The 26,129-nt window shown below is 36.7% G+C and overlaps 1 protein-coding gene across 8 annotated transcripts in view; it reads left to right on the top strand.

The window, feature by feature from the left end:
* The first annotated feature begins 689 nt into the window (after nt 1-689).
* Nucleotides 690-26,129, top strand: part of Ppfia2 (protein tyrosine phosphatase, receptor type, f polypeptide (PTPRF), interacting protein (liprin), alpha 2) — a 453,918-nt gene continuing 428,478 nt past the window's right edge. For 4 of the 8 annotated variants that reach the window (XM_013518006.1, XM_013517988.1, XM_013517990.1 and 1 more), the window contains exon 1: nt 5,778-6,026. In XM_013518006.1, the coding sequence (XP_013373460.1) occupies nt 5,778-6,026 (249 nt within the window). Of the gene's footprint in view, nt 849-1,265; nt 1,674-5,775; nt 6,027-26,129 lie in introns of those variants that run through there. The other 4 variants (XM_013518004.1, XM_013517995.1, XM_005374377.2 and 1 more) reach the window with 3 other exon arrangements.

The raw sequence follows: 26,129 nt of genomic DNA, 5'->3' as shown, positions 1-26,129 counted from the left end.
CCAAACCCTGGGTAGGTGAATTTCCTTACCTGAATCATTTCCTTTAGTTGGTACTGGTTTTGTCTCCTGCTTCCTTTTTATCCCTGATAGTCTACAGAAGTGGACAGCAGAGGCAGAGAGGAGAGAGAGTGAGAGATAGAGAGAGAGACACACACACACACACAGAGACAGAGAGAAGGTATTAAGGGGAGCTGGAGCGTGGTCAAGATTAGATTTTGTTCAAAGCTGAAATTGACTCGGCAGGAAGTATTTCAGCGCACAGTCCAACACCAAACCAAGGAACGGAAAAGAAGTGTGGCCAGAAGTGACAGATGCCGCCACACCCTAGCTTGACTTAGGTGCCCTAACCAGGACCATCGCGCCCTGTTCTGCCCGGAGAAAAAGCGGCTTAAAGCCATGGCAAGCCGAGGCCAGCGAGCCAGAAGGCGCCCAGGTCGATTCCCACCCCGGCAGCGCGTGCCCACGCGAGCTTTCCCGTAGGCACCATTGTGTGTGCGCGAGCAGCCCAGGTGGGCCACGGCGGAGCCTCTCCTCCTCGCTGCACCCTGGCCCTGGCCAGCACGCAGGACGTGGACCCCGGCGAGCCCCAGCAGCCCGGGAGCGGCTCCGGGGGAGACGAGAGAGTCCGCGAGCGAGCGCGTGTGCGTGAGGAGGAGAGCAAAGACGTGATTACTTCAGAATTTATTTAAGGGCCGGTGGAAACCACTGCAGCAGCTTCCAGGGGAAGCCCTTGTTCCAGAGGAAGAGGAGGCGGAGGCTGCCAAGGAGGAGGAGGGGAGGAGACGGAAGGAGGCGCAGCGCGCGAGGCGAGTGAGAGAAGATGCTGTAGCAGCCCCGGCTCCCAGCAGGTTGGTTCTGCGGCGCCGAGCGGTGCGCGCGAGCGGGCGGCTGGGGAGCTGCCGGAGAACCGGGTGCGCGTTGGGCGGGGGCGTGCACTGCTGCCCTGCCCGGGGCAGAAGCCGCTGCTGTGACCGAAACGAAGACCCCAGGGCGGCAGTCAGCTGGGTACCCGCAGAGGATCCGTCCTGCTTCTCCCACCCCCGGGGCGCCCGCTCCCCTTTAACTGTCAAACTCCCCGCCCCAGCCCCAAACTCCAGCGCGGCTGGCGGGGACAGGGTGGAGAGATCATAGACTCCTACCCAGTGCCTGTCTCCGAAGTTCGCCTTTGCAGGGCCCCTTCCTCACCCCCGTGCGGCCGGGGCGCAGAGGGGGAGCGATTGGGCCCCTGGGTTAAGTTCCCAAAAGTCACCCTGGGCGCCCCGGCCCGCCCCCCGCCCCGGGCTCCAGCTGCACGCGGGGAGCTGCGGCCGCCCGGGCAAAGGGGCCGCTGCTGCTTTAAGAGCCGCCTCCCCCTCTCCTCCCTTTGACAATGGTCTGAACCGAGCTCTGCTTCCCAAAGCAAAATTTGTAATATGCCATTTTTCCGATGGACGCTTCTCCTTTCGGCCGCTGACGGAGCCGCGGCAAGATGCGGAGCCGCTGCCACAGCCTGGAGCCGGGGCTCGGTCCGGGGCAGCGGGGACCCGCGGGTGTCTGAGCAGCCTTTCTCCTCCTGCGGCCAGGGGAATAAACGGTCCAGGAGTGCTGGGCGTGAGCCGCCCCTCTCATCAAGCGGGAGACTGCGGCTGTCACTGATCCACTGAAGAGGCAGGACCCGAAATTACAGACATTAGGTACAGAAACTGTGTTTGAGTTGCCAGGTTTCCCTCCTGCTTTATTTTTCACCACCACCCCCGGCCCCACCCTGCCCCCAGGGAAGGTGAGAAGCCAATTCCTCCTGGTGGATTACCCTGAGGTACCTTGGCTTCCCACCCCTCCTCAGCTCCTATTTCTCTGCCTTCTGCTACTTGTCTCTCTGCTGCTGGGCAGGATGAGCAATTTTAGTGTGGAAATTATGAAGTCAACTTCCTCAGGGTGGTGGTGGGGGTGTGGCTGAGAGAGAACTGTCCAGGAGGGTGGGTGAACTGGCTCTTTGGCCATCTGTGAAGGCACTAAGGTAAAGAAAGTGGAAAATGCTTCCATTAGAGGTGATCATAATATTTCCGGAGGACAGGGTATTTCCAAGAGTTAAACAGGGGGAGGAATATTCATGTAATGTAATCAGACAATGGCTGGGATTTCTCGCTTCTAATTACTCCGTGTAGGTTAACGGAGGAGGAGTTGGGATGCTTCTAAAGACACGATCTTTGCAGAACAAACTCACTGCACAGAATAATTTTATCTTTGCCTATAGTAGGGTCTGCACTCTAGTAATATGATTAAAGAGTTATTCATTGACAGAAAAAGCGTTTCGGAGGGCTCGCATATGTGACTAGGATATATGACATATATTGCTAAGGATCTTGAAATCCTTTGGACGTGACTCCAATGAGCATTCAAAACTTTTATTTGAAGCCAGAGAGATTTAGAAGACAGTCAAGGTTACGTGCTAACAATATGGGAGTTGGTTTTCCTGGTATAAAATTTGACAAGCTAAATTTAAGCGCTGGGATAATTAAACTAACCAGGCTTATCATTCCTTTTCCTAGTGTCTCTAACTAGGTACTGAAAGCTTCAGTAATTTAATGAACTACCGGTATCTAGATGAATTTAACATTATTTATATGTCAAATTGACTTTAGGGATGAAGAGGATGTTGAAGAGACATATACCCAAGCAAACGGCATGCTTTCTGGTTTTGGAGGAAATTATCTGATGTTTGCATTTTTAACATTAAAAATGACTGTAAAAATGAAAAGTAACATACTGAGCGAGATTCACAAAATATTGAATTACGGTGCCCTTCTGGATATTGAAAGTTATTTCAGATGTCATGCATTCTGTGAAAGAGTTTATATGGATTTTAATTGCTTCTGATACTTGAAATATGCATTTAATAAATATTGCATTATATTTTAAGGATTATTCATATGTTTTGCAGTTTATATTAGGCAAAAATCTAAGCTCTAATGCAGGAACTAAAACAACTCATGAAAGTGGCCTTATTTTGGGGGTCTTTTTCATTTTAAAGAAAAGATTTTATTTAATTATTTGGGTTGACTGTTAATTTAAAAAGGAACAATTATTCATCTTAGTTTTTAAGTAACTTTTGCCTTGTTGATCTTTATAAATCCAATTTGGAGAGTTTAGTAGTCACTAACATTAAACCTTTAGGCCTATAAGCAAAAGGAGTCATAAAGATAAACTATTATTTCTGCAAAGATAAATCTCAGACATGTAATAATAGAAATAAATACTTGAATTTGTAACAAACCTTTACATCTTTTGATATGTGTTCTTGGGTACCTCACTGAGTCCTTAAAGTGAGATTTTTAGAAAAGCATAGATTATTACCCCTACTTTATGGATGAGAAAACTAAAGTTTTGGCAGGTGAAGTAACTTGCCCTACTTGCTTAAGAAGTGAAATAGAATCAAGTTCTTTTGAGTGTAGATTTCAGAGATTTTCTAAGTCCTCAACTACTTTCCCATCATAGAAATTTTTGACTAACTAAATGAAGGCCTGTCTTTTATAATGACCGGAGAGTCCAAACTTTGTGACTATCTAATGCCCTATGGTGGATACAAGAGGTTGTGCAGGGTTATGATATCTACTCTGCTGATAATTGTACTTGGGGTAAATGCTATAGTTATGCTTTTCCTTGAAATGTAAAGTTGTAAGTAATTAAAAGTGCTTTCAAGAAGGATATAGTTTGAAATACAGATTTAAGAATGTTTAGATAATCATAAAATTTAAACTTTAAGATTGTTTTTGCACAATTTGTCACAGTGTTATCATTCTCTCCCCCAGTACTTTGTTTTAACCTTAAATGTTGAAAATACACAAACTGGCTCTGGCTGATGAATTATCAGAATGACACAGCTGTTTAATATGTGGATTTCATGCATGAGATGTGAGCTAGTCATTTAAATAAGTGAATGTGTTGGAACTCTTTGTTTTATTTTCTAATTCTTTTTCAATCAATCTAAAGAAAAGTTGTAGCAGATAAGTGTTTTTAATCTAAGAGAGTCTTTGAATGAAAGTCAAATTAATAAAAATGTGATTTGGCTAACAATGGCAGTTTGTGTGTGTGTGTGTGTAAATTCATCCTATATGCCTACTGTGCAATTTATTTTAGAATAAGTAGGAACAAGAGAATTGAATGAGTCAAGTTCTTGCCTTCAGGTAGCTTAATGAGCAAAAGCTCAAAGCATTTTACATTATCCTAGAATTGCATAGACCATCAGTCACAAAATAATTTCCTTTTAGTATATTAAAAGTTTCTCTTGGTTTTCTGTGAGGCCTGATGAATCATTCACAAATTATCAAACTCTCTCTTCAAGAGCACAATTTATAAGAAGAAGCACATAAAAAATAATTACCTATTGAGGTGTTAAATTTTGACATTTTTAAAAAAGTATCACCAGAAATATTTTTCCCAAGGACATGAATTTGTAGGCAGAAAAATGAATTGATCTTACATTATAAAATCAAAGAATATTCAAGAATCAATGCCAAACCATCCCTTCTCCATATTATCTTTTTGCAGACCCAAGCTTTCTAATTAATAGCTCTTGGTCATTGTATAACTGAAATTGAGTTGAGTTGGACTTTCTAAAAAGATAAAATAGCAGATGAAAGAAAGTGAGGCTAATTTTTAAAAAGATATTATATGAGGCTGGGGTTTTAGCTCAGCGGCACAGCATCTGCCTGGCAAGCGCAAGGTCGTGAGTTCAATTCCTGGTACCAGAAAAAAACCAAAAACAAACAAACAATAAAGATATTGTATGATGTTGCCTTTCCATAATTGTGCTGTAGATTTTAAATCCAATTAATGAATTATTTTTAAAATATTTTGAACAGTTCATTTATTTCATGATTTAAAGCTTGTGAATAGCAGCTGAGATGTGAAGTTACTAAATCAGCTAATGTAATTTAACACATCTGTCCTGTGGAATATTTGAAAGAGTGTGATTTTGTAATGTTTAGACAGAAACCAGACCATGCATCTAGCAGGATATAAAAGAATATCAAGAGTGATTAGTAGCAGAATAATGAAAATGAATGTTGTATCACAGCTTATTTCATAAAATTTGCCTAATTCAGTCAATAACACTTAACAGCTTGAAAGTCATAATGTTAATAAAACTTTAGTTGGTATGGAAAAGTTTGTTGAGAAAATGAGAAAGTAAAAGCAGTTTATTATCTATGATATTCAATTCCTGCTGGATTTTCTAAATGAAACAATGAATATTAATTCACTTTAACTGTCAAAGTCATTCAAAAATTTTCTACTTCTTACAACTTCACCAGACCACATACTTCCCGTTGACAATATAATAATAATTAACTTAGATATGGTAGTTTCAAGAGATTCATAAACTTGCAACCAAAGAAAGGTACTGTATATCATGTGCAGATACAAATTCCCTATCATGAATGTGATCATTATGTATACCTACATTGTACCAATAAATTTAAATTTAAAAATAACATATTTATGTAAATTGAATTAAGTGGGGGTAAATCATAAAAATGAAAACTGAAAATCAGGTGAAGCCAAGTTGGTGGAATATAACATGGATTGCCACCAGGAGAGAGAGAGAGCACGAGTCAGCCACAGAAAGGGAAAGGGTCCTATTTCATGGAGATCAAAACTATCCATCTGGGTTAGAGATGGGGCAGTGGGTAGGAGAAAGAGACAGACTCATGAGCAGCAAAGAGTTTAGTGAGTGGATAACCAGGTAGGGTTTTCGTACACTACTTCTTTACTGACTCCATCTTTACTTTCTTTAAGCAATGATGTGTGAAGTGATGCCCACGATTAACGAGGACACCCCAATGAGCCAAAGGGGGTCCCAAAGCAGTGGCTCGGACTCAGACTCCCATTTTGAGCAACTTATGGTGAATATGCTAGATGAAAGGGATCGTCTTCTAGACACTCTTCGGGAGACCCAGGAAAGCCTCTCACTTGCACAGCAAAGACTGCAGGATGTCATCTATGACAGAGACTCACTCCAGAGACAGCTCAATTCAGCCCTGCCACAGGTATGCTTCTAGTTGGGTCTGTCCTTCCTACTATAATTGAAAATGTGGTAAGGTTTTAATAAGGCATGCTTTGTTTCTATTCCTGTCATTTCTTTTCCACATTATGTGTATGATACGCATGTTTGTTTAAGAAAAAATGAAGAATAGAGATTTGATTTATAGTAAACCTGCCTCTGACCAAAATCATGCTATATGTGTGTGGTGTGTGTGTGTGTTGTTTGTGTGTATGTGAGTGTGTGTGTGTATGTTTGTGAAGTATGAGTCTCTATCTGGTTTCTGTTTTGAAAATTTTATCTTTATGCTTTTGTAGGGGGTGGAAAACCACTTGTTGATCAGCTTTTACTTTCCAGATTGTGGGGAATTGTTTCATATCTTTTACTTTTTAAACACAGTTATGACATTTGGAAATAGCTATTTTAAATTTTCAGTTGTGTGTCTGTCTATGAAAATGATAGTAGTTTGGAAGTCCACTGTCTAATTGTTATTTTCTCTTTCCTTAAAAATGCTTAATACTTGGCTTAAAATTCTTAAGTTATTGACACATTACCTTTTCTTATAAAAAAAATACTTCACTGAGGGAAATATCTGGAGCTAAAGAACAATGTTACTGTATTTACAATCATGCATAAGGCCCTGATCTTACCCCTTGCTTCACTAAAAACAAAAGACCCAGAAAACATCAACTTATTTCTTCTTAGTTTAAAAACATTTTGGAAATTGAGAAAAAGCACAAGTTCAGTGTTATTCTCTCAAATTTATTGTTGTTATATAGTTATTTTAAAATATATTTCTATTAATTTTTCATTTTATAAAAAATTTGTACATAATTTTTATTAAGCTTATTTGTACATAATTATTATTAAGGATCTACTTACTTACAGAGTAACTCCATAGGTATGCTTTTTTATATATGAGAAAAGGCATAGAATATTAAAGAGAATTTTTCATAGTCATCTCCAATAAACTACAGTTTTTTTAAAATACAACTTTGTCCTTTGGTTAAAAAACAATCATGCAAATATTAAAGAATTCACTTTTTCCTATGAAGTTTTCTCGCAGCACACATCTTTTCAGTAATTTTCAAAATTATGTAATAGAAGTTGATAAACTTCTAAATCCTGTTGTACTATTTGTTTTGTTTTGTTTTGTTTTCCATTACCAGGAATCGAACTCACAACCTCACGCTTGCCAGGCAGGCGCTGTGCCGCTGAGCTAAATCCCTAGCCCCTAAATCCTGTTGTACTGTTAACTTGCAGTATAATCTCTCTGACCTGATGCCATTAGATAATCCAGGACCCTGTATGAATAACTCTGATTCCAACCCTTTATATTTTCAGTCAGTTTATTTTGTGTTGAGATGAAATAATTTTTCAAATAACTTTCACCTGTTGGTGACAATTGTTCATTTAATAATGCATAATACGTTGATTCATTTCAAAGGACAACTATCAGATCTCCACCAAGAACTACTTTTCTCAAGGTAGACACTTCTGTGTTTGCCATTGCTTTTCCTGAGTTGTTTCTACAACTGTCATCATCATACTCTTGCTTCTCTCAGACTGTTTGAGTTGGTTAACATGGTTAGTAGAATAGGATGACGGAATAAACAAACTGCGCCTCACCTTGTGTAATAAGCTCAAAATGGCAGTCGTTTCTCTTTCTGGACACAGGATTTTATTCAAGAGGCCTAGGAATTTAGCAGATTGGAGACAAGTTTGAAATATATTCAGTATGTACTGGAAAAGCAGTCAACTGATATTTTTAATTTAAATAAATCCCATAGTATGTTCCACTTTCCTCAAAGTTGACAATTTGATCCTACCTGTAAGACTGCATATATCCCTGCTATATTTGTTTTTCTTTACTTTACTCAAGATTACTTTTTTTCTTAATTCTAACTCTATCAAAGTGTTTCTAAAAGCAATGCGGGCTTTTAAAAATGTTACATTTCTATAGCAAGGTTAATTATTTTATAAGGATGCTGTAAAAATGAAGTGTTTGGAAAGGATAATTGGGGGAAAAGGAGAATGCTGGAAATATCGTTACTGAGAACTATATTGTGAATATCAAACTCTCAATTCCGACAATGGAAAAAAATCTTAATTCTAGCAAACTAGTTATATTGAGTCTCTAAATTATTCTACCACTGAAAATTTATTTTTTTATTTTTAATTAAACTAAAATACAATTTATTAAGTAAACTTCTTGAGAACGGTTGTTTTTTCAAGTTCAGAATTTTCCATATGTGTAAAGTGTGACAAATGTACAGCGAATGTTTAAATTAAAATATTATAGAAAGAGGCATATCCTCAAGTACCAACTACTCACAGTGAATGTAGTCATTATCTGCCACAACCATGAAATGATAATAACAACTGTAATAATAGAAATAGTAAGAATGAAAATGGGGAAGAAGATCTAGAGAGAGAGGAAGGAGAGTCGGAAGGGGGTGTGATATGAAAATAATCAAAATATGTTAAGTACATGTACCTACTCCCTAAGGTAAATGTAAATGTCGTACACTAATAAATACATTTTTAAAAGACACATTGCCATTAATCCTCCTCAAAATACTCCTCACCTCAGACACACTTATCCCATCATTCTTGCCACTTTCTGAAGCAGTTCTGGAAGTCTTCTTTAATGAGCGGCTTTGGTTCCAATGTTGTGGCTTCCTTGATATCATGAATTCATGCACAATATCTGCTTCTCATGGTCGTTCCAATATGGGGTCATTGCAATTTAAGGAAGAGCCACAAGTTCCACAGTGGCAGACTCAGTGAATAAGATGGATGAGAACACACAATAATGTTTTTATTAGACACAAGTTGCTTTAAACATTTTGAATTGATTCAGACCATTGAGGCAGCCACTAAAAGGCGTTTGTGAAAGAGAACTTGCAGAACTGCTGAGAAATGTGGCAAGAAAGGTGAGCTAAGTGGGTCTGAAGTGAGAGTATTTTGAGAGGGAGTGATGGCAATGTGTTTTGTGGTAAGATACTTATGTATATTTAAATATCTGGCACATTTTTATTATATATCACATACAATGCATGTTATGAAACTTTCCTCCAGAAGGATTTCTGAAAGCACCCCGTAATTATATGCATATATTTCTAAAGAGGATTCTATGCACATTTCTATTTCATTGAAAAAATAAACTACAAATGATCTCATGTTAGCACAGATCTGCTTTTGCCACCAATTACATTAGCTATCCACCAGTGTTTCAAGTGCATGAATTTTGGAACTATAAGTTAGAAATTATAAGCCTGTACATTTAGATGCCTGTAGTTTCAATCTATTCCCCATACATTTTGACATGGATTTTTAATTATGACTTGTGTGTTAATAGTAAAAATATTCCTACAAATTCACAGGTTCTGAAAGATAGTAATGACCTTGACTTTTTTTTTAAGTAAGCATTTAATAACTTAGTGTGTGTACTACAGATACATGCTTTCTGCAAGTACTAGGGGAATATTTTTTCATTAGGTGGTATCTCTTGATTTTTTAAAGAATTTGTAAAGCAATGTACCTATGTTGTTTGGTGCCACTGTATTTTACAATGAGTTGGAAGGAGAAAATAGCTACCAGAAATGGATGGTTTGAGCCAGAAATAAAGGATATAAAATTGAAAAGTACTACAGTAACATAAAATGTAAATTATTTCAGCAAATAGTGTTGAAAGTGACAAACTTTATGACATAGATGCTTTACGTAGCCTCGACACTATTTTTAATTGCTAGTGGTTTTGGAACTTTGCTTTACTTGACTTCTCTTCTGTTACTCTTTTATGAAGAAAGGCAGCAATTACTTCAACAGTCGCAACCATGCAAGTTACTTTACAGCCGTGCTGTTCAGCTTTTTATTATCTGCTTGAGTTTATTTGTGTTTAAAGAGTGCTGTTAATTCCACATTCTTGTAATATAGAAATCAGAAGTCTTGATTCATGCTGGTCATAGTGGTAAGGTCACAATATATACGAAATCTTCCTATTTTGAGTTGATTGATTTTTCTGAACCAAAATACATCACACCACCTTCAGGTGTGATGTTTCCTAGCCCTGCATTCAGTAATGCACCTTCTGTATATGCAGATCCATTTTAATATTCCACAGAACCTCACATCCAGTCGGCCCTGAAATCAGGCCTCGCCTGGCTTCCACTTTCCGCCCAAGTCCGTACTATTCCTTACATTGACATCTGAGAGAACTGACAGATGGAGCTTCCTCCCTTGTCTCTCACTTCTGTCTTCAATGAGCCATTCTGTTTTCATTTTTTTTTTTTTTTTTTGCGGTACCAGGAATCGAACTCACGACCTTGTGCTTGCCAGGCCCGCGCTGTGCCGCTGAGCTAAATCCCCAGCCCTATGTTTTCATATTTTAAATAATTCTCTAATCTCTCTACTCTGTTGAGTCCTGTCAGTACCCAGCTCTTTCCTCCATCCCTTCACATTCCTTTTATGTAACTGTGTCACAGTGTGTGCTGCTCTTCCAGCTTCAGCAAGCTCCATGCTCTTCCAGTCCTTTTCCTTCACGTGTAATGTTTTTCACCAGTGTCTTTGTCTGTCTAATTTATCATGCTAACTAAAACTGTATCTCCTCCAGGACTCCTTTTCTTAATCCCAAGTCATTTCCTCTGTTGTACTTACCCTTATAATTCATCATATTATGAATGAATTATTTGCTTCTGTGCCTATTTCCCTGCATAAACTATAAGCTTCTTGAGAACAGAAGCCAATCTTAATCCCTATCCACAATTGCCTGGACCACAAGAGTACTGAGTCCATAGTAAAGGCTTTTAAAGTAAAAAAGAATTAAATATATTTGCATATTGGTGCAGAAAAATCAATAAACTCAAAATAGGAAGGTTTTGTATATATTGTGACCTTACCACTGTCACCAGCACGAATCAAGTCTTCTGATTTCTATATTATACAAAGTGCTTAATACTAATCTGCACAGGGTAGTTCATAATGATTAAAGAAAAAGATCCAAGTAGAAATTAATTCATTTATAAAGCATTAAGTATCAAAAAGCTTGCAGAATGCCAAAATATTAACTTTTTTCTACGTGTGTATTTAAATAATCACCAGAACAGTTAGAATATTTTACAGCAAATATTGAAAACATAAATATTCTAGGACACTTTTCAAAACAAAGCAAACAAGGAAGTACATCCTAGTTTTTATATACTTATGAAGAATCTTTAGGGGACAGATAATAAGGCTACATTTTCTATTGCAAAATATAAAAGTTTAACATTTTTTCATCACTTTGTGTAGCATACATTGAGGGTCCATGTTGTATCAGTGTATAGTTACATATGATTTTGAAGGAGATGGGAGGAAAAGTAATATGGTTTAGCTTTCAGACAATTCAGCAATTTGCTTGCAGAAAATATAGAACTGGACCCTGGTAAATATAGGATTGGATGATTGTAGAATTCCTGAAAATATCTGAGCTATGAAATTGATACAGAAAGTTTCATGTGGATAGTTATAATAGAGAGGTATTTTAAAAAAATGTTAGATATGTTCTACAGTATTCTATGTGGGGCAGTACAGAGATAGAGACTTGTTGGAGGTCAGTAACGAAATTTAGACCACACTCTGCTTTCCAGGTTAGGATAAGGGTTCCTAATTTGAACAAAGATGATGGAAAAGGTAGAAATAGTCCTTTCTCATTTTTCTAAATATTAAATAGGAAATAAGAAAAAATATTAGTAAATATGTCTGATAAAAGGTTGTAGGGTAAGAATTAAATTTATAGTCTACGATTACAGCTTAGTGGTAGAGCACTTGCCTAACATGTATAAAACCCTGAGTTTTGATCACCAGCATCCCCTACCCCTGCCCAAAGTTTGTTTAGTTATAGTGGACTGTGGGATATTCTTGGGTATGGGGAAACTTAATGACAGGAGTTTGTGTATAAAACAATCTATAGAATTTTGAATGAATTTTTCTGCTGTTTTCATTTTGGGTGGATTGTAATACTCATTTACTAATTACCGTTGTTTAAATAGTGTGTTGTGACAAACATGCAGAACCTCAGAGGCAAAAAACAGTATAGGTTTGAAGAGGTTAAGTGATTTATGCTTGAACTGGCTGATCTTGGCTGGGCTAACAAGTCACTGGTTCCAGAAGTTAGGCTTAAATTAGCTGTTATTAGTCATCTTTGGCATTATTGGACACAGTACCTAACACCCACAATGTAAAGAAGTTTGACTTGGCTTATGGAATCCATGGTAGTAAGCCCATGATTAGCTGGCTCCAAGGCAGAAATATTATAGCAGAAGGACATGGTAAGGCAAAGTTACTTAGTTCACGGCAACTGGGAGCAGAGCCGGGGCACAGTGCCAGAGAGGAAGGACCAAGGCACCACGCAGAGACCCCATGGCTACACCTCTTTGACCCATCTACATAGGCACCGAAATGTACTCTATCAATCCCCCAAGCAAATTGCCAAGCCAATAACGTTGACATTCCACTCTACCCACTGCATCAGGTGTACACCATCTGGCTATTGTCTGCTACAGAATGGCCTTGGCTGGACATGCTGGGGCCAATTGGCCCTATGCCATGTATCTTATACTGTGATAAGTTAGCACTGGGATGCTACCATTGGCATGGCAGAGGGCTAATAACAAAACAGAAATAAGTGAGTTTCTTTTTTCCCAGTACTGGAGTTTGAACCCAGGACCTTCAAACTTAGATACACTCCCAGTTTCTTCTCTTTTTCTGTTGTTCTTTCTCTTTTTCTCCCTTCACCCTCTTGCTCTTTTGAGGTAGGGTATTGTCAAACCACTTAATTGCCCACGCTCAGCTGTAACTTGCAGTACGCCTGTCTTAGCTTCCCAGGAGTAAAGGCATGTACCAACATACCTGGCTGAACAGGCATTTTGTAAGGTTCTTGAGGATATGTTTGTTGTCATGTTGTTGTTTGTTTTTGTTGTTTATTTGTTTTTCTTTGTGGGGGGTTGTGCTCACTGGTCGAACCTGGAGAGCGAGTGGAAAGCGTTACAAAATTACTTGGCATGGAGTATAAATATCAGTTGATGTGAAGTGCCAGGATGATGAGCACAGTCGATCTAGTACACATGTAAATGAAAGTCATTCGGATCATTATGTTATGGAAAGTCTTGTCATGACAATAATGTTCTAGATTTGAAACAGGAATGTGAACCACACAGCCAGGAACCATAGAAATGTGGAAAATATTGAAGACAAAAAATAGTCAGATGTAGTGATTTGCCAAGTGATGGCCAAGATCTGGGATTTAATTCAGATTTGAATTTGAATTGGTTTTCTTTTTAGATGGGTGTTATGGCTTGTGTCTAGATGTCCTCTCAAAGCCTCATGTGGTCATAGGTAGAGCTTTTTGGAGGTGGCTGGATCTGGGGTATGTGATGCTGGGATCAAGGGTGTGACACTGGGATTGAGGGTTTGTGATTACTAAATTAGTCTACTGATTGGTCTAGCCTAGTTCTGGGTGTGGATAATGGGAAAGCCCACCCTGGATGTGGGTGGCACTACCTGAAAGGTGGATAAACTGAAAGAGATAAAAAGAAGAGGCAGGCTGCCGCTGTTACCCTTGCTGCTTGCTGTTTATTGTTTCTGCCTGCCATGCCATGAACTGTTTCTCCTCTGTGATGCCCCTCCACCATGTCACCCTGTCTTGGAACCTGCTGAATATGGACTGAAGCACCTACAAACTGTAAACTGAAATAAATCTTTCTACCTTTAAATCTGAGTGTTGGGTATTTTGTCTCAGCAATGAGAAAAGTAACTAAGACACTGGAGATCACTGGTAAGTAACTTGATGCTGCTGAAACACCATTTCCTAAATTGGAAAGAGGGAATGGTGTATTCACTTAGGAGTGATGCAAGGAGGATTTTGTATGTGCCTCAGAAACACCACTGTAAAATGCCAAGTCTATTTCATCATTTGAAGTGTGCTGGTACACACTGTGATGAAAAGTTAAGGGAAGCTGCTATTGGAGGAGAGTACTGTATTTACCTTTTGAAATACAAACTCTAGGTAAAACTTAGAGAAAGTGAGAGATTCTGCCCAAAGGTGATTTTATTCTGGAAGCAAACTGCTTAAGCATTTTCATGTCTTGCTACTTAACAGCTCAATAATCTTGGTCAAAGTACTTAATTCAAATAATGATAGAAACTGCCTCATAGGACCATTATGAAAAATAAATGAGTTGGAACATCTAAAATGATCAATGCCTCACACGTAGTACATGCTCAATAAATGTTAAATGTAGCTATTTTCACTGTTACTATTACTATAGCTATTATCATTATTATCTTTAGCCAACCTTAACTGTACACTTTACTGGGTAATAATGAGCACTTGTACAAATTGGAAGCATGAAAACTCCATATTCCTGCCAATCTTTGTCAAATTTTGGAATTTCTCGGGTTTACTTTTTCCTATTTAAAAAAAAAAAAAAAACTCCCCTAAGTGACTTTCCTGTATTCTCCACTTCTACAATAGCTGGTTTCATAACTTTGATTACATACATTTGTACTGTGCTGATATTATAACATCTGGATGGGTTTTTTTTTTGGTTTTTCTCCGGTACCGGGAACCGAACTCATGACCTTGCACTTGCCAGGCAGGTGCTTTGCCGCTGAGCTAAATCCCCAGCCCGATTACATACATTTGTACTGTGCTGATATTATAACATCTGGATGGGTTTTTTTTTTGGTTTTTCTCCGGTACCGGGAACTGAACTCATGACCTTGCACTTGCCAGGCAGGTGCTTTGCCGCTGAGCTAAATCCCCAGCCCCTAACATCTGGATTTGACAACTACATTTTCAGTTAAACCAAAAGCCAAAGTAGGTGTGGTGTCACATACCTGTAACCCCATCACTCAGGAGATGAGGCAGGAGGGTCTCTCTGAGTTTGAGGTCAGCCTGGGCTACAAAGAGAGTTCAAAGCCATTGCATAGTGAGAGTCTGTCTCAAAAAGACAGAAAACAAAAACAAACAAAAAAAAATCAGAAGCCAGCATACTGTTTTTTCCCTTGATTTGTCAAAAACAGTAGTACTGTGCCTTTTATCCGCTTCTCTTATTACAAACCTAATTTCTTAATATGTTTTTCTTCACTTTAGTTTTTTTCCCCTGGCCAAACGAAATGTTCACTCTACAGTCTATATTTCTCATTGCCGCTTTTCTTGTTTAATCCTTATAATAATGCTTTGTTATCCCTTTTTTTAAAAGTTCACTTATGTATGCCACCAGTGGGTATATATTTTGAAAATCTAGTGACCCTCTTTCATTCTCGATGCCCCTTTATGTGAGTCAGCTCCATATAGTAGTGACAAAATACCTGAGAATCACATTTTAAAGAATGAAAGATTTACTTGGGTTCATGGTTTCAGGAGGTGCAGTCCATGTTCACGTGGCTGCCCTGCTTCTGGGCCCACGTGAAGGCAGACCGTCTTGGTAGAATGGCATGAGACAGGAAAGCTGCTCATCTTCTGGAGCCCAGGAAACAGAGAGAGGGAAGGTTTAGACGACATGGGACCAGGGACAAGGTAGAACCTGTGAAGTCCTGCCTGAAATGAACTACTTCCTTGAACTGTACTCAACTTCCTAGTAACCCATGCAGCTATGAACTCATAAGTGGATTGATTAATTGATGAAGCTAGTGCTCTCAGGGTCAACTGACCTCTCTAGGGTCAATGTCTGAACGTTGCCGTACTGATGATAAAGCCTGAATACTTGAGTCTTTGGGGGACACTTCATTTTTAAAATGTATACCCTTAAATGTGTTGGGTCATTCAGTGCTGTCAATCACGTCATCTCAAACTTCCCATTCCCTTAAATTTTTACAAGCTTTGTTTTTATAGGTTCATTTTCCTACATCTCCCTCAACACCCGTACTCATTTGTCTTCATTTACTTATATTTTTCAAGCTTAAGTTTTGTTCTTCTGTTATAGAAAAATTTTCCTCTACATTCCCTATCCCTCTTTTTTTATATCTTTTAGTTCATTTGCTTCTGCCTTTAGTATCTTCAATTATACTTCCTCTTAACTCACAATTCGCTAATATATTGAAGTCTATTTCTTAAAATTACAACAATAAGCATGATAACAAGAGGAATTTCTTTTACATTCTGTTTCCTCTTACATTCTAATCGAGCCTTCCTTTGTTTTTTATAAATTTCTTTCCTAGTTTGGCTCACTGTCTCAATTTCATCTTTTTTTTTTTTTTTTACTGCACTGTGATTGTTCCTCTAACTCCTGTTCATAATGTTTCCTTTCCTCAATAACCAATGGAGTATTGTGGTAGCTCTGTGTGTGTGTGTGTGTGTGTGTGTGTGTGTGTGTGTGTGTGTGTGCACATGTGTGGTTTTGTGTGTGTGTGTGTGTGTGGTTGCTTTGACACTGACATTATTTCCTTCTACAAAAACAATCATAATTATTTAACATTCATGACACCACGACACTACATTGTCTTGGTTCTTAAATCAGTTTAAATTTTTTTCTGAATATTTTTACCATTGGCAACTCCTCCTCCTCAAGTTAATTCCTAAATGAAGTGTTAAGTAATAAAGACAAGATTAAATGTAATAGCTGGCATTTCAGAACACTCCCACTATGACACACAAGTGCTATTTAAGCATCCAGATATTGAAATGTGAGGATTCTTCTCTCAGTGTTTGAGGGGAGGCTAAAAGAGTGAAATTTATGAACTCATTTGCAGGTGGAGTTAAAGTATATCACTCAAGTAATAAGCCCAGCATTAGGTCAAACATTATTTTAAAACTCTATAAATGAACAGACACTTCTTCAAAGAAGAAGTACAAATGGCCAATAAATAAATGAAAAAAATGTTCAACATCTCTGGCCATTAGAGAAATGCAAATTAAAACAACACTGCAATTACACATTATTCCAGAAAGAATGGATATCTTTAAGAATTCAAACAATGACAAATTCTGGTAAGGCTGTGAGAAAAATGAACCATTCTACATTGTTGATGGAAATGTAAACTAGTCCAGATCTTATAGAAATTAATATGGAGATTCCTCACAAACTAAAACTAGATATTCCATTTGGCTCAGATATTCCTAGATATCTTCCTGAAAGAGTTAAAGATATCATATTACAGTGATTAATGCCTATCCATGTTTATAGCAGCATAACTCATAATATTTAAATCTTAGAAGCAGCCTATAAGTCCATCAATAGATGAACTGATGGACAGAGAATGTGGCACTTATACAGTGGGGTACTACTCTGCTATAAAGAAGGATAAATAAGATTCATTTGCAGGAAAATGGGTGCCTCTTGAGACTATAATGTTAAGTGAAATAAATCAGAGACACAAGCTTAAATATCACGTTTTCTCTTACATGTGAAACCCAAATATAAATAAAGAACAAAATAAAATATTAGAAGAAATAGGGAGCTAGATCTTTTAGAAAAGGAAATAGAGCCAAGAGATGGAGCTGTGGAAAGGGAAGAGGAAAGGGATGAAAAAATAATTGAGATGTGTTATGTGTTAACTCCCCATGAGGAATCTAGTCACTATGTTCTATAAACATGTACCAATAAAAAACAAAGTAAAACAAAATCTCTATAAAGACTGAGGTAGAAAAGCTAGAAAAGAGACAACATTGTTCTGGAGAGCTGTTGATTTGTTACTTCTTTGTGTATTAGGCATGGGATGAGTCTCTCATTCTTTGCCAAATGAGAAAGACTTCAGGAAAATCACTCGAAAGTGTTTCCTCCAGGGGGCTGGGGATTTAGCTTAGCGGCACAGTGCCTGCCTGGCAAGCGTGAGGTCATGAGTTCGATTCCCAGTACCGGAAAACCCCTCCCCCCAAAGAAGAAGTGTTTCCTCCAGACACTGAGGATATAGTCTGAAGTGCAACACTGCAGTGGAAGCTGAAGTTGTCCTTGTCTCTACAGCAGATTAGAGTCTCGCGGCAGGCAAACTTCAAGTGCTCAAATGTCAAGAGATAATAGTTGGGAATTTTTGAAGACCAAATGGAGCCTAAAAAGAGGAACTTCCTCAGGATTATGAAACCCATAGGGTGAGTAGGCTATCAGATGCCCAGTTGCCCAGGTGGTGAGTGATGAGTTATAAACTGGAGAACTGATTCTAGAAGAGGGATAGAGAGCAAGTGAAGTAAACTGGGAAGAACCTACAGAGGAATTCCTTGAGAAAGTCTTAATTCATACCAGGAGAAAAAAAGTCATTGATTGTACATTTGCTATCCAGAATCAGAAAACCCAAACCAGAGGGGTCAAGTGGATCAGCCACAGACCGGTGTTTTTTACCCCACATTCCAGAGTCAGTCCCAACTCTGGAGGGGTCAGAAATTATTGCTATGAGTAGGAAATGTCAGAGTGAAGACAAAATTTTTTCTCTTAGTCCTCTAACACAACCTTGAGAGTTTGAAACAAGCCTGAACTGAGTGCTAAGCAGAGAAGCTTTAGTTGAGAAAAGGGCCCAGGGCTTTGTATACTTCATGATCATATATCAAACTAGGATGATGGGAAAGTCTACATTAGACTTTCTAATTCTGTAAGAAGGGTTAATCATTTAATACCTCAGTAGGAGAGCTTGTGTATCTGTCTGAAAATTCATCTGAGAGTCATTTCTTCACTTGCAGGAATCAAATGAATTTCTGTAGGTTACTGAATCTAGCTCATTCACTGCACTGGTTAGAAATATCTCAATTAACATTGTCTTCTCAGTGGTTTTAAATACCCCACATCTCTTTTCATTACCTTTTCTGTGTAACACAACCATGTAGCAAAGGTATATTTCATTTACCTGTATTGCTTGTAATCACTCAACTGACCTCTATGCTCTGTGAAGTCGGAGGATTCCCTTGTCCTTGAAGCACAGCTGATTGTTCTGTCTACAACAGTATCTGCGTTTGGTCAGTATTCAAAACCTTTGGAATAAAAACAAAAAAATTACATTTTGCTTGTCAAAAACATTCTCTTTAATGTCTATTCTATATTTAGCAGGCCAGTCATGTAATCAGAACAATTAAATGACATATTAGAAATCTTCAGAAAATAAGGAAACATAGAACTCATGGAGTCTCTTGGATGAAGTGTCTCCTACTCTGCAGTCGTTACATACAGGAAATTACTATTGACATTACAATTCAAATCCCCCTCTAAAGTCAGTTTATCTATAAAGAGGTAATGATGACATTTTGAATATTTTACTTTAAGAGCACTGGGGATCAAAATGTAAATAAATTACTTTTAGTTTTAAATTTATTTCTCTAATTAAATCAGTTTTTATGAAAGAAATGGCACAAATAGTGACATTATAATACTACCACTATTTTATATCTATATATGACATTTTATAAAAGGACAAAAACAGAAAATATAGATTGATTAGGTTTTCTCCAGAGCAAAGTATTCTTTAATCACTAATTCTTTCTTCTACTTCTTGTTATTCTTTTTCTCCTCCTTTCCTTCTTTCTTCAGTCATCTTCATTATCATTATTGCCATCCTGTAAGTGCGTGGTATACTTGATGTTAACAAGAGGAAAATTTCAAGGAATGAACTTTATTAGAATTTGAATTTACATTTTATATATTCAAATAATTTTACCAGGTTATTGTTATTTTATTGTTGTTTGTTCTGTTCATTTCTAAGGTAATCTGAAACTAAGATGTGTAATATTGTGACTCAGTACTTTTCATCTACTTTTGTGAGAATTTATAAGATACAATTATTTTGGTGATTTATTAGTCATTGATCAATAACTGACCAAATTTTAAATAAAAAATTAGAGTGGTTTTCATGATAAAGCTCTTACCTAATTACCTACTTCTAATGTGAAGGAGATGAACTTGATTTCAAAGAGCAAAAATATTTCAGTTTTGTTAATTTTACATATGGAAACAGTACTTAGCAATATTTTTGAAAGTGTCCTTTAAAATAACTTATTAGCAAATTGCCTGATCCATTTTGCCATCAGATTATGGTCCTATCAATTATGTTCAACCTGGACAAATAATCAGGGACAGTCACTGTTGCTTGAGTTAAAAGAAGCTAATCAATTAGCATCTTTTTATTGAAAAAAATATGACTTTTGAAAATGTAATTTTTAGTAACTTTGTTAATTAAATTTATTTTGTATTCATAGAGGTGTAACTTCATGTTCAGTTTCATATCTGAATTTTTTTGTTGGGATAATCACAAGTTTTAATGACGATACCTAGGAAGACAGATTTTTCTACATCTACTTGCAATTCTTTTATATTTTGCATTTACTTTGAGGCTGACATGAGTTTAATTCAACTATATCATTGCAATGACTTCACAACCAATGAAACTTTCATCATCATAGAGCTTCTACATATATTCATGGACAAGTCTTTTATTTTGTCTTATTTATTTACATTGCATTATTATTTGTATTAGTATTGTAGCACGTTTCTTGTTATGTTATTATTTGTATCATATATTTCTTCTATACCTCCATTTACAACGTGCTGTGTTCTTACATAATTTCCACAAATAACAAGTGGTTTCTGGATTTTATTTTTATGCAATCGGATTATCTTTTAATTATGTAGCATCTATATAATTAGAGTAATTATTTGGATATTTGTATTTCACTTATTTTTCTCTCTATGCTTTCTTTGATTAATTTTTCCTGTTTCTTCTGGATTAGTTGAATTTACTATTCTATTTTTCTCTTTCTGTTATTCTGGAATTTTTACACATTTGCTACTCTTAATACTAATCTCAAAGTTGGATTGTGCATCCTTAATAAACTGTGATTCTTAATGTGTACATTTCCTACCTTAAATTCTCATATAAAATAAATTAATACTGTAGTCTTATAAAGACAAAATTCCTTTATATTTATTCACACACTCACAATTTACATTACTAGTCTTTGCAAGTCAAAGTTTCCTTCTGGGGTCATTTTTCTTCTAGCTGAAGGATAACTTTTAATATTTCCTTTATAAAAGTCTGAAGATGTGTAATTTTTCAACTTAAGATTTTCAGAAAGTGTCTTCATCTTGTCTTTATTCCTGAAGAATGTTTTCCTGGATATAGAGTTTTAGTTAGTATTTTTTTTTTTCTTTTTAGTTCAAAATACCATTTAATTCAGACTTTTATTGTTGCTGTTGGGAAGGCCATTGTCAATATCATTGTTGCTTCTTTGAGGGTAAGATAACATTTTCTTATTTTACTTTTAGGTTGCTTTAACGAGAAGAAGCTCTAATATAATTCACTTGAAATGTATATTTATCTTCCCTGCTTTGTGTTCATAGAGACTGATAACATTGTGACTTCATTGGGAAGTTTTTACTCACTTATTTAAATATTGCTTCTGCCACATTTTGTCCCTCATCTCATCCTGGAATTCCACTTTCCGTGTATTAGAGCTTCATTCTTTCTTTTCTTTTCTTCTTATCCCTTCTTTAATATTTTCTATTCATTTTTCTCTCAGTGATTCCTTTGGAATTTTATTTGCATATCTATTTTTTTAGTTCACCAAATGTACCTGCTGTATCAATATATTGTTGCTCAATATATTTATTTGGTGCATTTTTTGTTATTGTTGTTTGTTTAAATTCTATAATTTCATTTGTTTCAAAACTTCATTGAACATTTCAGCATGGCTACTTTAAGTCTTTTGGATAACTTTAATATCTCGTGTCCATAATCTGTTTCATCCTTTGTTGTTCATTTTTACTGTCTTGTCACCTCTTCTGCATGCTCATTTTCGACTTTGGGACAGTTGTTTCACGTACAAAGTTGTCAGTGGAAGTCAGTTTAGTCTTACACAATATCATTTCACTCCAGAAGGAACATTTGTTTTGGTCAGATGCCTGGGAAAGTAGTTTTCCTCAATCAACTCAATCTACATCATCCCTAGGAAAATCCATAGCGTAGGGATTATTTGTGCTAGTATGTGGTCTCTATGATTCTCAGCTCTAGGTAAGGAGGGTTCACCAGGGCTGCTCTACTTTGTCTGGATTTGATCCCAGTGTTTTTTCCCTTTATCTCTAGAAAGCTGTCACTGTGCTGAGCCCTCTAAAATTTGGAGAAAAGCAGCCCCAGGTGCCTCTGAGTCTTTACTTCCACGAGGTTGGACACTTTCCACTCTCCACTCTCAAATACTTGCTGTCTTTTCTGCTATTTTGTTTCACAAATGAGTAAGAAAATTACCCAACTCTTGTAGTTGTCCTTATCAACAGAACTGGTCCACAATGCATAGTTACTGGAAAGAAAAGTCCAGGAGCTTTAATAAGTACAATAAAGGTAATTAATCAAAAAGACAACTTAAAACAATTTTCTAAAAATAATCGTGCCCATTTCTGAAGGAAAAATAAGTAATTATATTTTTAATTTATTTTCTTGTGTACTTCTAGTTTTGTTATATTTTCTGGGTGTTGCTAACTGTCCCAATGGTGGCAAATAGCAATCACCTTTACTCTTAAACTTACACATACTAATCTCACCACTTATGCTAAAATTGTAGCAGTCAGAAATGCTTAATGTTAGACATTCAGGTCAACAGAAAAGAAGAAAAAATACAAAAATAAGCTCTTAGATTATGACCAAATGATTTTCAACAAGTAGATCAAGACAGTTCAAATCAAAGAAGCCACGGACCTAAATCTAAAAACAAAACTAAATATTTTTGAAGGAAATAGAGGAGAAAATCTTTGAGACCTTGGATTACATGATGATTTCTTAAACACTGCATTGCCAGCACAATTCTTAACAATGGATAAGTATGCTTCATCAAATTAAAAACTTTGTACTTTGAAAGATGTTATTAAGCAAACAAAAATAATAACATCTAGGAGACAATATTTTCAAATACATGTCTGATTTAGGCTTTATATTCAAAGTAAACAACTCCTATAAGTTAAAACTAAGAAGTTAATCCAGTTAAAAATAGGTGAGTTATTTGAATAGTCACTTCACCAGTAGTAGTAACTTGATGTCAGTAAGCACATGCAAATACACTCAGTGCCTATAGTAATTCAGTAATCCTCACTAAAGCTAGAATGAAATTACCCAGCATAGCCACTAGAAAATTTATAATCAAAAGACAATATTACTTGTTAGTCATATTGTAGAGAACCCAGAACTTTCAATACATTGCTAACTGTCATACAATATGATATAACCACTGTCAAAAACAATATGGCAGTTTCTTTTTTTTTTTTTTTTTTTTGGTACCAGGAATTGAACTCAGGCAAGTACTTGTGCCACTGAGCTACATCCCCAGCCCCAAATATGGCAGTTTCTTAAAAACAAAAAAACAAAAAACAAAAAACAAAACAAAAAAAAACATAAAGTTCCAGTTCTAGAAATCTAACCAAGAGAAGTGAAAACACGTGTCTGCATACAACCTGCTTATAATTGTTCCTAGCAGTCTTATTTATAAGTATCTAACAAGTGCAAGCAACAAAAATATTCCTCAAGTGGTAAAAGAATAAACACACTTGTTATATATCTATCAGTTCAATGAAATGCTTTTAGCAAGTAACAAACTACTGTACCAAGGTTGAAGAGCATCAGGTTAAGTGAGAGAAGTGGCTCACAAGGCAGCTCATACCGTATGGCTCTAGGTTCCTGAAATATCTAGAAAAGGCAGAGCTGTGTGAGGCTTGAGGTAAGCACACGAAGAGACTGAAAATGGGCACAAAGCATGTGAGGGTTGATGGGAAAGTTGGACTGTGGTGATGGAAGTTTACAGAACTCTATAAATATGTGAAAATATGAGATTGTACAATTGCAGCGATGAATTTATGTTATGAGAATTATTTCTCAATTAAGCTGTTCAAAATATTTTTTCTATGGCCCCTGGTCATGTAGAGCAGTTTTCACAAACCTGGCCTGGCTGAAAATGAGAATCACTCACAGTGTCAGATGACAATGACACTATTCTCTATGCAAAGTTTGATTTCCTATTTTTAGCCATCACTTAGTATAATTAACATACTAGATTTGTAAACATTTATCTGGAAAATAAATTATTACAGCTATTAATGCTTTATGTTTTTGTTTGTTTGTTTTGTTTTTCTTCTGGTACCAGGAATCAAACTCATGACCTTGTACTTGCCAGGCAGGCGCTGTGCCACGGAGCTAAATCCCCAGCCCCCTGTTAATGCTTTAAACCCTGGCTTCTGTCTCTCTCCACTCTCATCTTCTTTTAGGCTCTTCCTCGGAACAAAATGCGAGTCTAAACTTCTTAATGCTGTCTTGTTCAGTGTCAAGTTCTGTATTGTTTTCTCTAAATGCAGTGTAATTTCTCCTGGTATAGAAATGTGATTTTATATACCCATTTATACCCATATCTATCAAAATTACTAGCACAGTGCTGACCCTGATTTTATCTTCATTCAAACATTGTTAGATGTTTGAAGAGATTCAGCGAGGGTAAAGAGAAAATCAGACTGTGAGTTGTACAAGTACAGGCAGAACACTCACCATTTTCACTGCAATGTGTTCATGTTTGGGTACAGTCTGCATCCTGAAATAGAAACAGTGGTACTTGGAAAATATACTTTTATCTGAACCCTACAATGATCATCTTTTATTTGGAAGCTACTACCTTCCTGCCCTCAATAATCTCATATCATTTCAGAAGATGGACATAAGAAACTCAAAATGTGCATGGAGAGAAAAGCAGAAGATAGATAATGGGTTAGGGAGATAGATATTTCTCAGCTGGGAAGAGAATCAAGAGATGAAGGGAAGGGAGTGAAAGGAGATGAAAAAAGGAATTAAGAGGAGTTATGTACAAGCACCAGCTTCACACGAGGAATGTATGAGCGTGTGTCTAATTTGTAGGAAGAAAAAGATGGTGATTTAGGTTACCCTGCTGGCATTTACTGTGCCTATAGAAATGAAAAATACAACTGGAAAATGCCTGTCCCCTTGAAGAATGCTTACATTACAGGAAGTGACTTCTGGTTCAACCAGTAATTACACTCATAAGTGATAGAAGTCTTCTAGAGACAGAAATATGACAGACAATGAATAAAAGCAAAACATTGGTGTAGTCAAATGTAAGAAACCTGTTGATCAATATTTTACCTTCATGAGAGTTATGAGATTAATCCCTTTAATTCTAGTTCATACATAATAAGACAAAACATTCAGAAAAGTGTGTTTCCAATTTTCATATTGTTAGTAAATATTAGAGGCAAGACATTAAGATTGAATTATTTTATTTGATTTTTGAACTTCGTTTGGCTTTGCAGTACTGCAGATGGAACCCAGGCCCTGATGCATATAAGGAAAGTGTTCTGCCACAGAGCTATGACCCCTGTCCTTATTTTATCTTTATCATAATAAAAGCGCTTAAAATGCCACCAGCCCTCTTAACAAGTTTTAAGTGCACAGTACAGTATTAAGTGCATAGCATTGTGCAGAAGATCTCTAGAACTTACTCATCTTGAACACCTGAAAATTTAAATCCATTGCTCTTTTTAAATTAACTCCTTTTAAAGCATGTAGTTAACTTAAGAATAAATATTAAACATTTGATACTACTTGTTTTACCTTTCTTGTAGAATTATTTAATCTGAACTTTATTAAAGGCATATATATATATATATTCTGAAGAATGATAATTCATACTTCACAATTTAAGTCATATGTACTTCACCACTATAAACTTAAATGCAGCATACACAAAGATCACAGATCAGGCACAACTAAGAGATGTTTTATTTCTTGGTCTCCACTAAGTTATTCTTGACATGGCTTATGACACACATTGTGCTGATTTTCAGTTTAGTGTCAGGTCCTGATTTTGTTCAATTTTGCCTATGTTCTTAGAAGTCATTTCTTTGCATTACATTTGTGCACTGCAAAAAATCTTCAAATTATCTACCTCTATAATTTCTTAAATTTTATTTAAATAGAAGGTTTTGTCTTTTCTTAACACAGGGGCATGATGATTTTGTCAGAATTTAGATCATTCTGCATTTCATTTTGTATGCTATTTTTCTTATTTCAAATATCATGAGCAATTATTTGTCATTTCTGTTTTGTTTCTTGACTTTTTTTGCTTTTTTTTGCCTTAGCTGTTTAAATGCTTTTGTAGTATATATAT

The sequence above is a fragment of the Chinchilla lanigera genome, unplaced genomic scaffold (genome assembly GCF_000276665.1).
Source record: "Chinchilla lanigera isolate Chin_1 unplaced genomic scaffold, ChiLan1.0 scaffold00004, whole genome shotgun sequence".
Taxonomy (NCBI): domain Eukaryota; kingdom Metazoa; phylum Chordata; class Mammalia; order Rodentia; family Chinchillidae; genus Chinchilla; species Chinchilla lanigera.
This window is presented reverse-complemented; position numbering and strand designations above follow the sequence as displayed.